General features: G+C 41.5%; 1 protein-coding gene across 2 annotated transcripts in view; it reads right to left on the bottom strand.

Moving 5' to 3' along the window:
• LAPTM4B (lysosomal protein transmembrane 4 beta) overlaps positions 1-13,153 on the bottom strand; it is a 74,754-nt gene that overhangs the window by 47,146 nt on the left and 14,455 nt on the right. For both annotated transcript variants that reach the window (XM_061171310.1, XM_061171311.1), the window contains exon 2: positions 1,307-1,418. In XM_061171310.1, coding sequence (XP_061027293.1) covers positions 1,307-1,418 — 112 coding nt within the window. The remainder of the gene's footprint in view (positions 1-1,306; positions 1,419-13,153) is intronic.

Genomic DNA, 13,153 nt, shown 5'->3' with positions numbered 1-13,153 from the left:
AGGATAAGCAATTCCATGGGATTATTGTCTAATAATGACTTCCTCTTCTGTCTATATAAGATTCAGTAAATTCTAAATAAAGCGCCTTGCAACCATCAGGTGTCTTGGTCCTTCTGACCCCATACTGGCGGTGCTATTCAGTCCCTTACCCATCTCCGTCGGGACCTGGAAGACCCCCTGCGGTGGCTGGACCGTCGCACACCCCAGTAAGGATGCAGACCATATATACTCAAGTTGAAAAGTAGGAGTCATCTTTGATTCCTCCCTTTCCCTCACTGCCCATACCAGGAAGTTCTGTCAATCCCACCTTCAAACCCACCCTCTTCCCCATCCCCAGTGTAGCCTGGATCGCAGAGAAACACCCCCCAAACCAGTCTCCAGGCCTTTGTACTCACACACCCAGTCCCCTAAATGCATCCTCTACTCAGCAACAAAAGGGATCTTCTGAAAACACATATCAGTTCATAACCACGGAATTACTAAAAACCACTGAATGGTTTTCTCACTCTGAGAATAAATTTCACAAGTCTCACCATGTCTGTTGAATGCTCCTAGTCATTCCCTAAAACTGCATCTTCAGCCCCTCTCTACCTTACTCACTTTGCTCCAGACACTTTTTTTTTTTTTTAAATGCTCTGAAAGTTCTACGAAGCCAATGTAAAATAAATTTGCATGACCTTTTGTTTGGGATTGTGCACAGCACTGCCCCTTTCAGTTAGCATGGACACAGCCTGACTTCAGTTATATGATGTTTAGGTTTCCATGATCTTAGAGCTGGGGGCCTAGCCTCCTTTCTGCATACCCCACATCCACATCCCTGTGTATATTTCTATTTATCTGGAAAAAGCAACAAAATAATCATCAAAAGGATTTCTAGAATGGAGAATGATCACCTCCTAGAAGAATGGTAAATACTGAAACATAATAGAAGACACAATAAGATATGTAATATCGTTTGACCCTTCCTTCCTGCCGTTGACTCCCTCTCTTCCCAAAAAGGCCAAAAGGCCCAGCGTAAAAAGATTATGACAAAGAAACAATTTTAAAAAATGGCTAAGTTAACATTAAGATGAAAAAAAGAAAGACAAAAGAAATTTTAATGAGACTCTTACACTTAGAACAGAGGCAGAATACATGTAGCACATAAATATTTGTTGTTCTGACTTGTAATGATGGGAAGAGAGTTAAGTATCAGTTCAAATGGGCCCATGAATCAATATTTGTAATTTAATAGGAAGAACTGGCAGCTGGATTCCCTGCCCTTGAAAATACCAAAATATCTACAACAGTTGTCTGATGTACTTACTGGCATCATCCATGAACTCAAAGTCACCTCCGAGTTCAGAACTTGAAAAGTGATACTGATCTGGATCAGCCAGGGCACTCAACAGAATCAGCAGTACCACGGCATTGATGATCTGCAAGAAAGAAAAAAATCTAAGTAACCCCAGTATATGGTCCATATAATAGAACGTTACATTGACCACATGGAGTTTAACTTCAACAGCTGGTGGCCTTTCAACACGAAGCCACACCCACTGAGGGAGCAGGCAAACATTTCCTTTTTTAAAAAGAAATTTATTTATTTATTTATTTATTTATTTATGGCTGCTTTGGGTCTTCGTTGCTGCGCACAGGCTTTCTCTAGCTGCGGTGAGCGGGGGCTACTCTTCGTTGCGGTGCGCGGGCTTCTCATTGCGGTGGCTTCTCTTGTTGTGGAGTATGAGCTCTAGGAGCGTGGGCTCAGTAGTTGTGGCTCGTGGGCTCAGTGGTTGTGGCTCATGGGCTCTAGAGCGCAGGCTCAGTAGTTGTGGCACACGGGCTCAGTAGTTGTGGCTCACAGGCTCTAGAGCACAGGCTCAGTAGTTGTGGTGCACGGGCTTAGTTGCTCCGCAGCATGTGGGATCTTCCCGGACCAGGGCTCGAACCCGTGTCCCCTGCGTTGGCAGGCGGATTCTTAACCACTGCGCCACCAGGGAAGCCCCAGGCAAACGTTTCTGAGGCAGAGACACTGCCAGCCCATTCATGCAGCCAAGGGCACATGGCTTGGTGTGCAGTTGGCTTTCACCTCACTGTCCCCTGGGCCGGGCACCCTAGAGCAGTGAACAAACATGCAGCAGCGCTGACGCCAGTGGTTGGAAAAACTCCCCAGCTAGCCACGCACATGCGAACGAGTTTGTTCAGGCGACCAAACATTTTTCACAGGTTCAAACAATAAGAACTTTGAGCCCATCCAGGAAGCAGTGTCAGAGAATGAGTGCAAAGCTACTTAGTGGCAGACCCTTACTTCTGCAGGAGCACAGGCGAGCCGCTTCCTATCCCAGGCCCCCATTTCTGTCTCCTAGAAGCGGCTGAATATATTTCTCTCGGGAACTTCAAACTCAGCCCGTCAAAGCGGAAACCATCTTCCTTAACACCTCCCACCTCTGCTCCTCCTTTCCTGTTCTCTATCTTACAAAACAGCATCACCATTAATAATTAAAAGTGGAAAACACGCAGGCACTGCCTAAGTGCTTTATGTGGAATTTCTCTCTTAAGCTCTCCAATTACCTAATGAAGTAGGTGCAAAATTATCCCTGTTTTGTAAATGAGAAAACTGAGGCTCAGGGGTTAAGAATGCGGCCCAAGATCAGGCAAATAACAAACTGTAGAAACGGGATTGGGATCCAGGAATATCAATTCCAAAACCTAATCTCTTAAAGTCTCCTGTTCTTCCTCAAAACCTGATTATCTTCGGGCTTCCCATCTTCCTTTTCCCTTACATCCAACCAAGTGCGAGATTCTGACAATTCCACTGCTGCATTTCTATTTCCTTTACTCTTCCTAACTGCCCGTGCTGCTTATAGACACATGGACCAACTGTGACGGGGCTAGAGGTGTGGGGGGCAGGTTTTCTAGAGTTTGGTGAGGCTCGGCTGAGACTGCATTGTTATTTCTCCTTTGTTCTAAGCTGAGAAACTTGTGATAGAGCTCTATGTTTCACTCTTGTCAAAACTGAGAGAAAGATGAATAACCTTCATCTTTTATATAGAGAAAATTCTTTTACTAACAACAGTAACTAAAGGCATTTCCTACTATAAAAATCATATTCGGAAATACCTTACTTACAGAAGAGGTTCAAATGGGGAGTCAGGTTATTCCTTTTACAAAATACCCACTCTAGAATCCATTTTGAAATGGCAATCCCAAGTGGTGGTTTTTTTTTGATTGTGGTAGAATTTGGAATGACCTTTTTTTCTTCCTCTATTTTCCAAACTGTCTAATATGGTCTGATTGCTTTTTGAAGTTATAATAATGAGAATGGCAATTTTCCAGAGCATACACATATATTACTAATTTAAATACATACCACAAGCTTGTGGTTAAAACTTTTTTTTGATTAATTAATTTATTTATTTTTGGCTGTGTTGGGTCTTCGTTTCTGTGCAAGGGCTTTCACCAGTTGCGGCAAGCGGGGGCCACTCTTCATCGCGGTGCGCGGGCCTCTCACTGCCGCGGCCTCTCCTGTTGCGGTGCACAGGCTCCAGACGCACAGGCTCAGTAGTTGTGGCTCATGGGCCCAGCTGCTCCGCGGCATGTGGGATCCTCCCAGACCAGGGCTCGAACCCGTGTCCCCTGCATTGGCAGGCGGACTCTCAACCACTGCGCCACCAGGGAAGCCCTAAAACTTTTTTTACGTTCAGAAAGGTATATAGTGAAAACTGAGTCTCTCTCCTATTCCTATCTGACCGTCACCCTCCTCACAGTGGCTACTAGAACTGCCAGTTTCTTGTTTCTCTCCAAAAAGCCAAGAAACTTCCCAGCACATTTTAAAGAGAGTATGATTAGCAAAACTGGAGTTGAAGAAAATCTTTCAGAATATATCTGAAGCTTAAAGGAAAGTATGAGTTAGTTCCACAACGGGCGGACGACTTAGCAAAGATGTTCTTTGACAAATCATCAAGTTTTCTTCGCATTTTATTCCCTCTATATTCTTATCTTTCGAAAAGGCAGACCAAAGATTATGGACTGAAATAAGATCAGATAAAATAACCTAAGAATGTGTTTTGAAAAGTTAAGCACCAGACAAGGGCAATGTGTTTACTGATGTTATCATAATGGGGTTGGTTTTTTAAGGTTTGAAAACAAACAAACAAACAAAAAAAACCAACACATCAATTTGGGATTCATGGGTGAAGCTTTAATGAAGGAAGGGGTGGGGTACAGAGGGTAAGAGAGAAAAATGGCTAGGTGAGGCAGGGCAGTGAACCCAGTTAGGAAATACAAGCCAGACTTAGGGATCCTTTAGGGCTAGTTAGAGTTTGGGTTTTATTCTAAGTGCAACAAGAAGCCAATGGAGAATATTACGGAAGGAAAGAATGTGATCTGTTTGGGGTTCACATGAGTAAATTACATAAAACACCTAGAAGGGTAGCTGGCGTATAATAGTGACTCAAATTAGTTGCCTTACCTCTTCAAACCTTAACAAGAACCATATAAAAGCTCTTGGCTGGCATCAGAAAGTTACCTGGTCCCAGATCTCCCGAGACGGTGCTATGCAGCTGCTTTCCTGTCTTTTCAGTTCCAGTGGGCCTGTCAAGTCTTGGGTCAACTTGTTATTACCCCCTTGCCTGCTTTACTTATCATAACACTTCCACTAGCTGCCTCCTAGAGTAGGTGCTTTGTTAAGTGCTTAGGAAAGAGCCTCCCAGGATTCACGATAGGTTAAATAAATCATGCACCCAAGTATCACAAAGCATGAAGCCATAAGCACAACAAGACTTCAAAGAAAGAATAATGGAGAGTCAGAGAAAGATACTACTGAAGCCTGACGCCGAGACCGGGGTTCGCAGGGAGGTGCAGTGGACATGGGAGCGTTTGGACAGGGGCTGGAAAGGTGAGAAGGTTTTGGAACCCAAGAGGTGTAGAAAAGAACAATTTCGGGATTCCCTGGCGGTTCAGTGGTTAGGACTTGGCGCTTTCACTGCTGGGGCCTGGGTTCAATCCCTGGTTGGGAAACTAAGATCCTGCAAGCCACACGGCGTGCCCCCCGCCCCCAAAACAAACAAACAAATAAATAAGAGAGAAGAACAATTTCAAGTATGAGTAAAGCCACTGGGACAGGGGCCTGCGCTGAAAACAGCAAGCAGTTCGATTTGGTTAAAACACAGTAGACAAAGGAAAGTGCTAGGGGATGAGACCAGAAATGCAGGCTGGGGCCAGATGGCAGCGAGTCCTCAAAGCCAGGCGAGGAATTTGGGGCTTTATCCAAAAAGTTAATGAAGGTTTTTGAGGCAGGATATGACGTGATCAGAGCCGTCGTTAGGAAGATCAAGCTAGAAAAGGCTGGGAGGCTAAAACGGAGGCAGGAAAGCATTCTGGAAAGTACTGCAATAGTCTGGCTGAGCAGTAATGAGGGTCTGGGGTCCACTTCATCTCTAATTCTCATGACAACCCTGTCAGATTGTCATCTTAGGCATTAGTTTGAGAGGTTACTTAGGTCCTACGTGTGGAAGAGCCAAGGTTTGAATCTCAAGGCCTTTCCAGGTGGAGATGGAATTATTAGACACACAGGAAGTGACGAGCTGCAAGGATAAAAAAGAAGCAAAGGAGACTCTGAAATTTCAAGCCTGGGTGACAAAATCTTGTCATTATCAGAAATGAGGACCATGACAAGGTTGATTTTAGGTAGGAAAAGTACTTGCAGGCTATCCGAATAATCACGTGTTGGCTTGTCCGTCTGGCCTCTCGGCCTCCTTTTTTTATTCAGCCTTTGGTGCTCAGGCCTGCCCTCCGTGTGTGTTTGCCTATCCCACTTCTGACGGCCTCATGCCTAGTCCCGTGTGCTTTCGCGCTCTCTCCTGCTCAGTCTCTGAACGTGTCACATCGTTGCCAAAGTCAGAGTTCTGGCTCCTGGTTCCGTGTGTTCTCGCTCCACAGCGGGTCCTGGGTCCTACGCTGGGCTGTGCTCTAGTTGCTCCGGTCACTGTCATCCTCTCCCCTGTCCCTCTGGCCCTGTGGCCCTTCTCTCTGTGCCCACAAGCAGAGACCACAGTCCTGGGGCCAAGTTCCCTTCCACTTGCCCTTGTTCTTCGAGAGTCCAGAGGAACGAGACAGATAATGCAAAGATGTGACGGCAAGGTCATGACCCATCACAAATGACTCACCACTGTGCTCTTTTAATCACAGAGTGAAATCTTCATAATAGAAGGTCTGCGTGTTGACACATATTTACTGTGTTATCCTATGAAACCTCAATTGTTGGATGGGAATGTGGCACTCCACGGAGGATGTGGATACAGTAGGGTGACAGGGTGACCCATGAAGACCTAGGTCTGTGCAAAGGGGTGGAGGGTGGGCGGTGAACTAGCCATGGTAGACATTAAACATGGTTGGATGGAAAAGGTCAAATACAAGTGAGAGCCCCCAACAACAGTGGGTAAGAAGTACTTCCCGAAAAAGAGAAAATGGAAATCACCCAATCATCAATTCTGACCAAGAATGAAATGTCACCACAAATGAGAACCAAGAAGACAGTTAAGACTTGCCAGGAGCAGATTATGTAATGACCACAGCTCATCTAAATGTAAAGGAAAGACAGGGCATATTTATGTTCTTGTTCAGTTAATGCTCAATAACATTTGGGCTTTGTCTGTTTTGGTAGGTCATGTACAACCGTTCCTGTTCTATTTATGAAGTGTTCCTGTGGTGTTGCATATTTTTTCCTTGTTCCTGACAATGATTACTTCCACACGTAAATAAATTCAACGTCTGTCCCGTTACTTAAGTGGTGCCAGGTCCCTGTATATTCTCTGGGGATCTAAGGTGCTCTTCACCCTTAAATCATATTTCAGACCCTAAATGAACAGTGAGACTTGCAGCTTGAATCTAAACAACTGAAAATGTAAAATGTAATTATCAGCTCTTTTTAAAAGCCTCAATAAATGAAACTTAAGAACACTCAAACCCACTGAGATAATAATTACACAACCATCAGAATTTTACACAGAAAGTTGTGTCCAAAAATGATCACTGCAGACTTATTTGTAGTAATGAAAATTTGAAACAGAAGTAGAATGACTAAATTACAACCAAATAAGAGAATGCTACATAAGCATTAAAAATCATATTAAAAAATATTAATGACAAGAAAATGTTCACATTATAATGTTAATTGATAACTGTAGTATAAAAATTTTTGATTCCAATTTATTATTATGTTCACATGCATATATCACAGACTAAAAACACCAAAACATACAATGTTATAAACCATGTGGTGGGTCTGGAGGTGCCTTGTACCTTTCATTATCATTGTACCTTTTTTTGTATTTTCCAGAGTGTCTAACATGAGCATAGTTGCTTTTATAGTCAGGAAAAATTATTTCAAGCTTCAAAAATATTCTTAATATGAAATATGTTATAGAATATTATTATTACACCTCATTCTCTAAAGAGAAAAAATTACTAGTAAGAAGATGGCCAGGCATTCAAGTTAAAACTTGGAAATAGGGAATTCCCTGGCGGTCCTGTGGTTCGGATTCTGGGCTTTCACTGCTGGGGGCCTGGGTTCGATCCCTGGTCAGAGAACTAAGATCTTGCAAGCCACGCAGCACATAAAAAAAACAAACAAAAAAAACAAAACCGAAACAAAACAAAAAAAACCCTGGAAATAGGTATATCAGAGGAGAAAAAAGTCACAGTAAAATATAGTAAGTCCCCTACATACAAACCTTCAAATTACGAACTTTCAACAATGCAAACATGTGTTCCATCAACATCAGGTGTGACTGAAATTGCAGCTTGCCCTCCGTCTCCCATTGCTGAGGATCCTTCAGCTCTACCATCTCCCACCTCCTCTCCCTCCTCCAGTCAGTAACTCTTCTTGCCTGTTCACTTGTTGCCAGCCCCTGTATGCCAGCTGTTGTATTTGTACTACTGTACTTTTCAAGGTACTGTACTGAAGATTTAAAATGTTTTATTTTTTGTGTTTTTTTTGTTTTTTATGTATTATTTGTGTGAAAAGTATTATAAACCTATTACAGTACAATACTATATAGCCGATTGTGTTAGTTGGGTACCTAGGCTAACTCTGGTGGACTTACGAACAAATTGGACTTGCAAATGCGCTCTCGGAAGGGAACTCGTTCATATGTAGGGGACTTACTGTAAAATAATAACAATTAAGAGATCTGCCACTTCCAGTAATGGTGAACTAGGTTATACAAACCAATCTTCTCACTGAGGACAACTAGAAATTTTGGACAAAATAAAAACAACATTGTGAGAAGGTATTAGCTAGCAAGGCAGTGAGGAATTATGGGGCCAAGATCCAGGAGAAGACAGAAATACCGCTGAGGGCAATTGCTGATTCCAGAAAGGACGATGAGAGCTAAAAGCTTGAGAGCACCTTGACAGCCTTGCTGAGCCAGAGTTAAGAGCGGGAGTACAGGACGTGCTGGGTGGGGATGGAGGGCAGAAATCCCCAGGGTTTTGCCATAAGACCCTGAAGGGGCTTCACCATTGGAGTAAGGTGAACCAGCAAAGACAAGTCTTTAGAGTGACAGGGCCCAGCTTTGCATCATCTGAATCCTGAAACTGAACTGAGGGAATTGCCAGTTGCTAGGTCCCTGTAAGAAGCTATCAAAATCCTTAGTGGAGAAAAGATACCATCCCACGCTTCAAATTATTTCTTCAGTTTTTCAAATACAATGTCCAGAATACAAGAAACAGGAGAAGACAGGATGCTAAGAACAAGGACCAGCAGAAACAATAGACAGCAGAAATAGACCACAGGCGCTGCTCTAGATACTGAAGTTAATGGGCTCCCCCTTTAAAGTGACTACACTTGCAATAGTCAAAGAGATTTTTAAAAAATGAGTATTTTGCCAGGGAACTTAAATCACAAAAAAAAAGGGATATGAGAGATTTTTTAAAGAATAGAATATACAGTAGCCAAATCAAGAACTTAGTGGATGGGTTTAACCCACTAAGACAGAGTTATAAGAAAACTGAGTTGGATAAGACAGAAGAAAATATTCAGACAGCTGGCTTTAATAAAAACAAAAGCAGTCAGAAGACAATGGAGGTACATCTCCAAAATGCTAGGGAGGAAAGGACCACCTACAAGTTTACAAGAAAAAAAACAAAAACAAAACCAATCCTTCAAGGATGAAAATGAAACAAAGATACTTTCAGAAAAAAACAAGGGAATTGGTCACTAGCAGCTAAGCAGTAAAGAAAGCATTAAAGGATGCTCTTTGGCCAAAAGAAAAATGATACCAGATGGAAGGCTGAAGATGGACAAAGAAGTTAAGAACAACAAAAATGATAATTATGTTAATTGTGAATATTGATAACAAATAACAAATTATTAATACAAAATACAAATAGAATATAAATACACAATAATGGCATATAGCTCAAGAGAGGATAATTGGAACTGAACTGATCATAGGTCCTTGCATTGTCCAGGAAGAGAATTAAAGTACCACTTAATATGAGATTTTTAAAAGTCAACAATATACGTTGTAATCTCTAGGGTAACCTTTTAGAGAAGTCACAGTTGGGTGGCAGATACACCAAGTGTTTGCTTAGTGATAACTGAGGTGTTTATATCTTGCGTACTTTCTGTATGTATGCAATATTCACAGTAAAATGGCTAAAAATTTAAAAATAAGTATAAATTTTAAACTAATATAATCTTTTCAGATAGCTGGCTAATTTTTATACTCCGATATTTGGAAATATTTTCTAAAAACTATTAATGGCAGATGTGCCTTTCACTTGGGTACAATTTCAATGGGCAAATCAAAATGAAATTAAGCTTGGACTTTTTAATTAAAATTTATTTAAATCAAATTTTAGAATTCTGATCCAAATGTGCTTTTTATTCAAATAAGCCCCTGTCTACATGGTCCTGGTTCTGATATTAAAATAAATTTCCGACACTTGCTATTTCATTTCAAACAATTGTGGTAAATATATTCTGGGGAAAATTAGATTTACCATAAAATCCTACCTGCTAAGGGTAAGCTGTGACAAAGTGAGAGAGTGGCATGGACATATATACACTACCAAACGTAAAACAGATAGCTAGTGGGAAGCAGCCGCATAGCACAGGGAGATCAGCTCGGTGCTTTGTGACCACCTAGAGGGGTGGGATAGGGAGGGTGGGAGGGAGGGAGATGCAAGAGGGAAGAGATATGGGAACATATGTATATGTATAACTGATTCACTTTGTTATAAAGCAGAAACTAACACACCATTGTAAAGCAATTATACTCCAATAAAGATGTTAAAAAAAAAAAACCCTACCTGCTTAAGAAATTGACTAAATTAGCTCATCTACTATGTGCCTGACACTCTGCTTAAAGCTGGATTATACAAAGATGAATAAGGCATGGTCCCTGCCCTCAAGAATTAGTAGTCCAGGGGGTAAACAAACATCAGCAACCAAGTAAAATGTAGAATAAACGTTATAACATTCATTAATTCATCCACTGAATTGTTCAAAAATTATCTATTAGGCAACAAATATATGCCAGGCACTATGCTAACATCAATATACATTATTCCTCCCCCCCACGAGGTAGTCTATTGTCTAATGGGGAAGACAGTCAAATTAGCTGTTCCATTTAGATGAAAAGGAATTCTGCTATACTAGTGGCTGGGGAGAAGGGGGTGGCAGTTGAAAGCCTCCACAGGAAGAGGACTTTCTTAACACCAGAAAGTAAGACACTTTTGGAAATCTTGAGGGACAAAGATTACAGCACAAATAATTTTTAGGGACTCAGACTAAGTGACTAAGAATTAACTATTAAGAGAAAGTTCAAGGAAACAAAAATATTAGAATGAGCGACCCTTGACAGTCCTTTGACTTGGATTATAATTACAGCCACTGTTTCCAATAATAGAAGCTATAAATCCTCTAAGTTATACAGTGTGCAGGAGAAAGTTTAAGCAGCAAAATGAAGTTGTATCCTTCCTTAGAGCCCCATTTCAGTAGGCAGATTTTTTAAATGTATTATAAAGATTCCCCCCCCCCCCCAAATTCAATGAGGTCCTTCTGATTCACCTTGCAGGCCACAGTGCCATCCTTTTGGCATGTCTTCCTCATGGGTGATAGATTAAATCAAGAAACCACCACCACTACACATTCTGTCTTATATCACTGAAGCCGTTTTGCCTGCCCTATGTGGTGTGATTATTGTTACGCCACTCTACAGATGAGGACTCTCAGACTTTGGGGAAACCTGCACAAGGTCATGACATTTTCAGCTGATGCTCAATCATGGGTCCTTTGATTACAAATGCCACACGTGCTCTTTCCAGTAACCCAGGTTCCGCCCAAAAAGCCACCACACCCAGTTCACAAGCCCTGGCGACTCTGCTCACCAGTCCCCTGGCAGCAGGCTCAGAATTCTTTTCAAGGGAGTGTTCCAGACAGCCACTCTCAAGGCAACAGGAGGCTGGCAAGCAGAGTGAAACCGGCTTGCGACCCCAGCAGAAGCATCCTCAATTTCCCTGAATGGACTTGGTCAGGCTCTGATGTTCACTCTCAGGCTGAGACACCACTATATGTATTCTCTCAGAATGATGAGAAAGATGTCTGGTCAGTGAACAGAAGGCAAAGGATGGTCCTCTAGCAGAGGCCAGAAAGAAGGCCATTCAAAGAGCCACTAGGAGACTTGGTGGGGGGTGGGGGGTGGACAGGGAGAACAACTGTGTTCCCTTTTATGCCCTAAAGAACATTCTGGATCTCTGAATATAAAGAGACAGGCCTAGCCCAGAGCCTAATTTAGAATGGGCTATGGGGACCTAAACTCTGTACATAAGGAAGAATCAAGCACTAGCGGGTTAGAAGGCCAGCATCCAAAAAAGAGAAGAAAATATAAACTGCAAAATGGCTAAATTAATTTTTTAGTGCAACAAACATGGTGCTCTTTGTGTTCTGATATGCTCTATTCATTAGGTCTATTAGTCCCTATTTGTAACCATCCTATTCCAACAACTTGGATAATCATTAAGAATATGCTTTGGAAGACTGTTTAAAACATTCCCTGTTTAGCTTCAATACATAAAAGAATACTTTATTCCTATAGCTGTTCACCAAAGACAAAATTGAAACTCATAAAACAGAATGTCTTTACTAATGAAAGTGAAGAGGCAGTAACAGACTTAACCATTAGAATATAAATTTTGCATTCTATTCAGGAACAGTGTTGCTATATTGTACTTTAGAGTTACATTTTTTCTTATGAAATAGCAATACATTCAATACACCCCAAAACAACAACTTTTGAAATTAAGACAAAAAACATACACTTTAAGTTTGCACACATGGCTTGCAGTTTAGAATAAAAAGGAGCTAAAGTATAACTTGATAGCTAAGTTTTAAAAAAATCTTGTCAAAGTAAAATAAAATGCAATGATATAATCTAAGTACTCTTAGACGAATGTTTTGTAATCATAATGCTGAATTGTTAATGATTTCTCCTTTCCACACATAAAGTGTATGCCATAAATATTCATTACTATGAATCTAGGTAATGGAACATTCTTGAAGGTGACATTAATGTCTGATATTGTTACTTTTAGCTAAAGAAAACAGTATTAGATTACTTCAAAAGTAAACAGCCTCTGAAGATCATTGTTCTTAAGCTATTCTCAAAGTAAACTAATGAAAAGATTATCTAGTAAATTATTAACTGTCGCTAATGTAAATACAAAAATATCTTTAAGATTCTATTCCTGTTTGCATACTTTCTTTAGAACAAATATTAAGATTACCTGAGAGGGACTTCCCTGATGGCACAGTGGTTAAGAATCTGCCTGCCAATGCAGGGGACACGGGTTCAAGCCCTGGTCCAGGAAGATCCCACATGCTGTAGAGCAACTAAGCCTGTGCGCCACAACTACTGAGCCTGCGCTCTAGAGCCTGCGAGCTGCAACTACTGAGCCTGTGTGCTACAACTACTGAAGCCCACACACCTAGAGCCCGTGCTCCGCAACAAGAGAAGCCACGGCAATGAGAAGCCTGCGTACCGCAACGAAGAGTAGCCCCCACTTGCCCCAACTAGAGAAAGCCCACATGCAACAATGAAGACCCAACGCAGCCAAAAGTAAATAAATAAATATTAAAAAAAAAAAAAAAAGATTATCTGAGAAACTT

The sequence above is a fragment of the Eubalaena glacialis genome, chromosome 17 (assembly GCF_028564815.1).
Source record: "Eubalaena glacialis isolate mEubGla1 chromosome 17, mEubGla1.1.hap2.+ XY, whole genome shotgun sequence".
Classification (NCBI taxonomy): domain Eukaryota; kingdom Metazoa; phylum Chordata; class Mammalia; order Artiodactyla; family Balaenidae; genus Eubalaena; species Eubalaena glacialis.
Note: the sequence above shows the minus strand (reverse complement) of the source record. Positions and strands in the feature narration are given on the sequence as shown.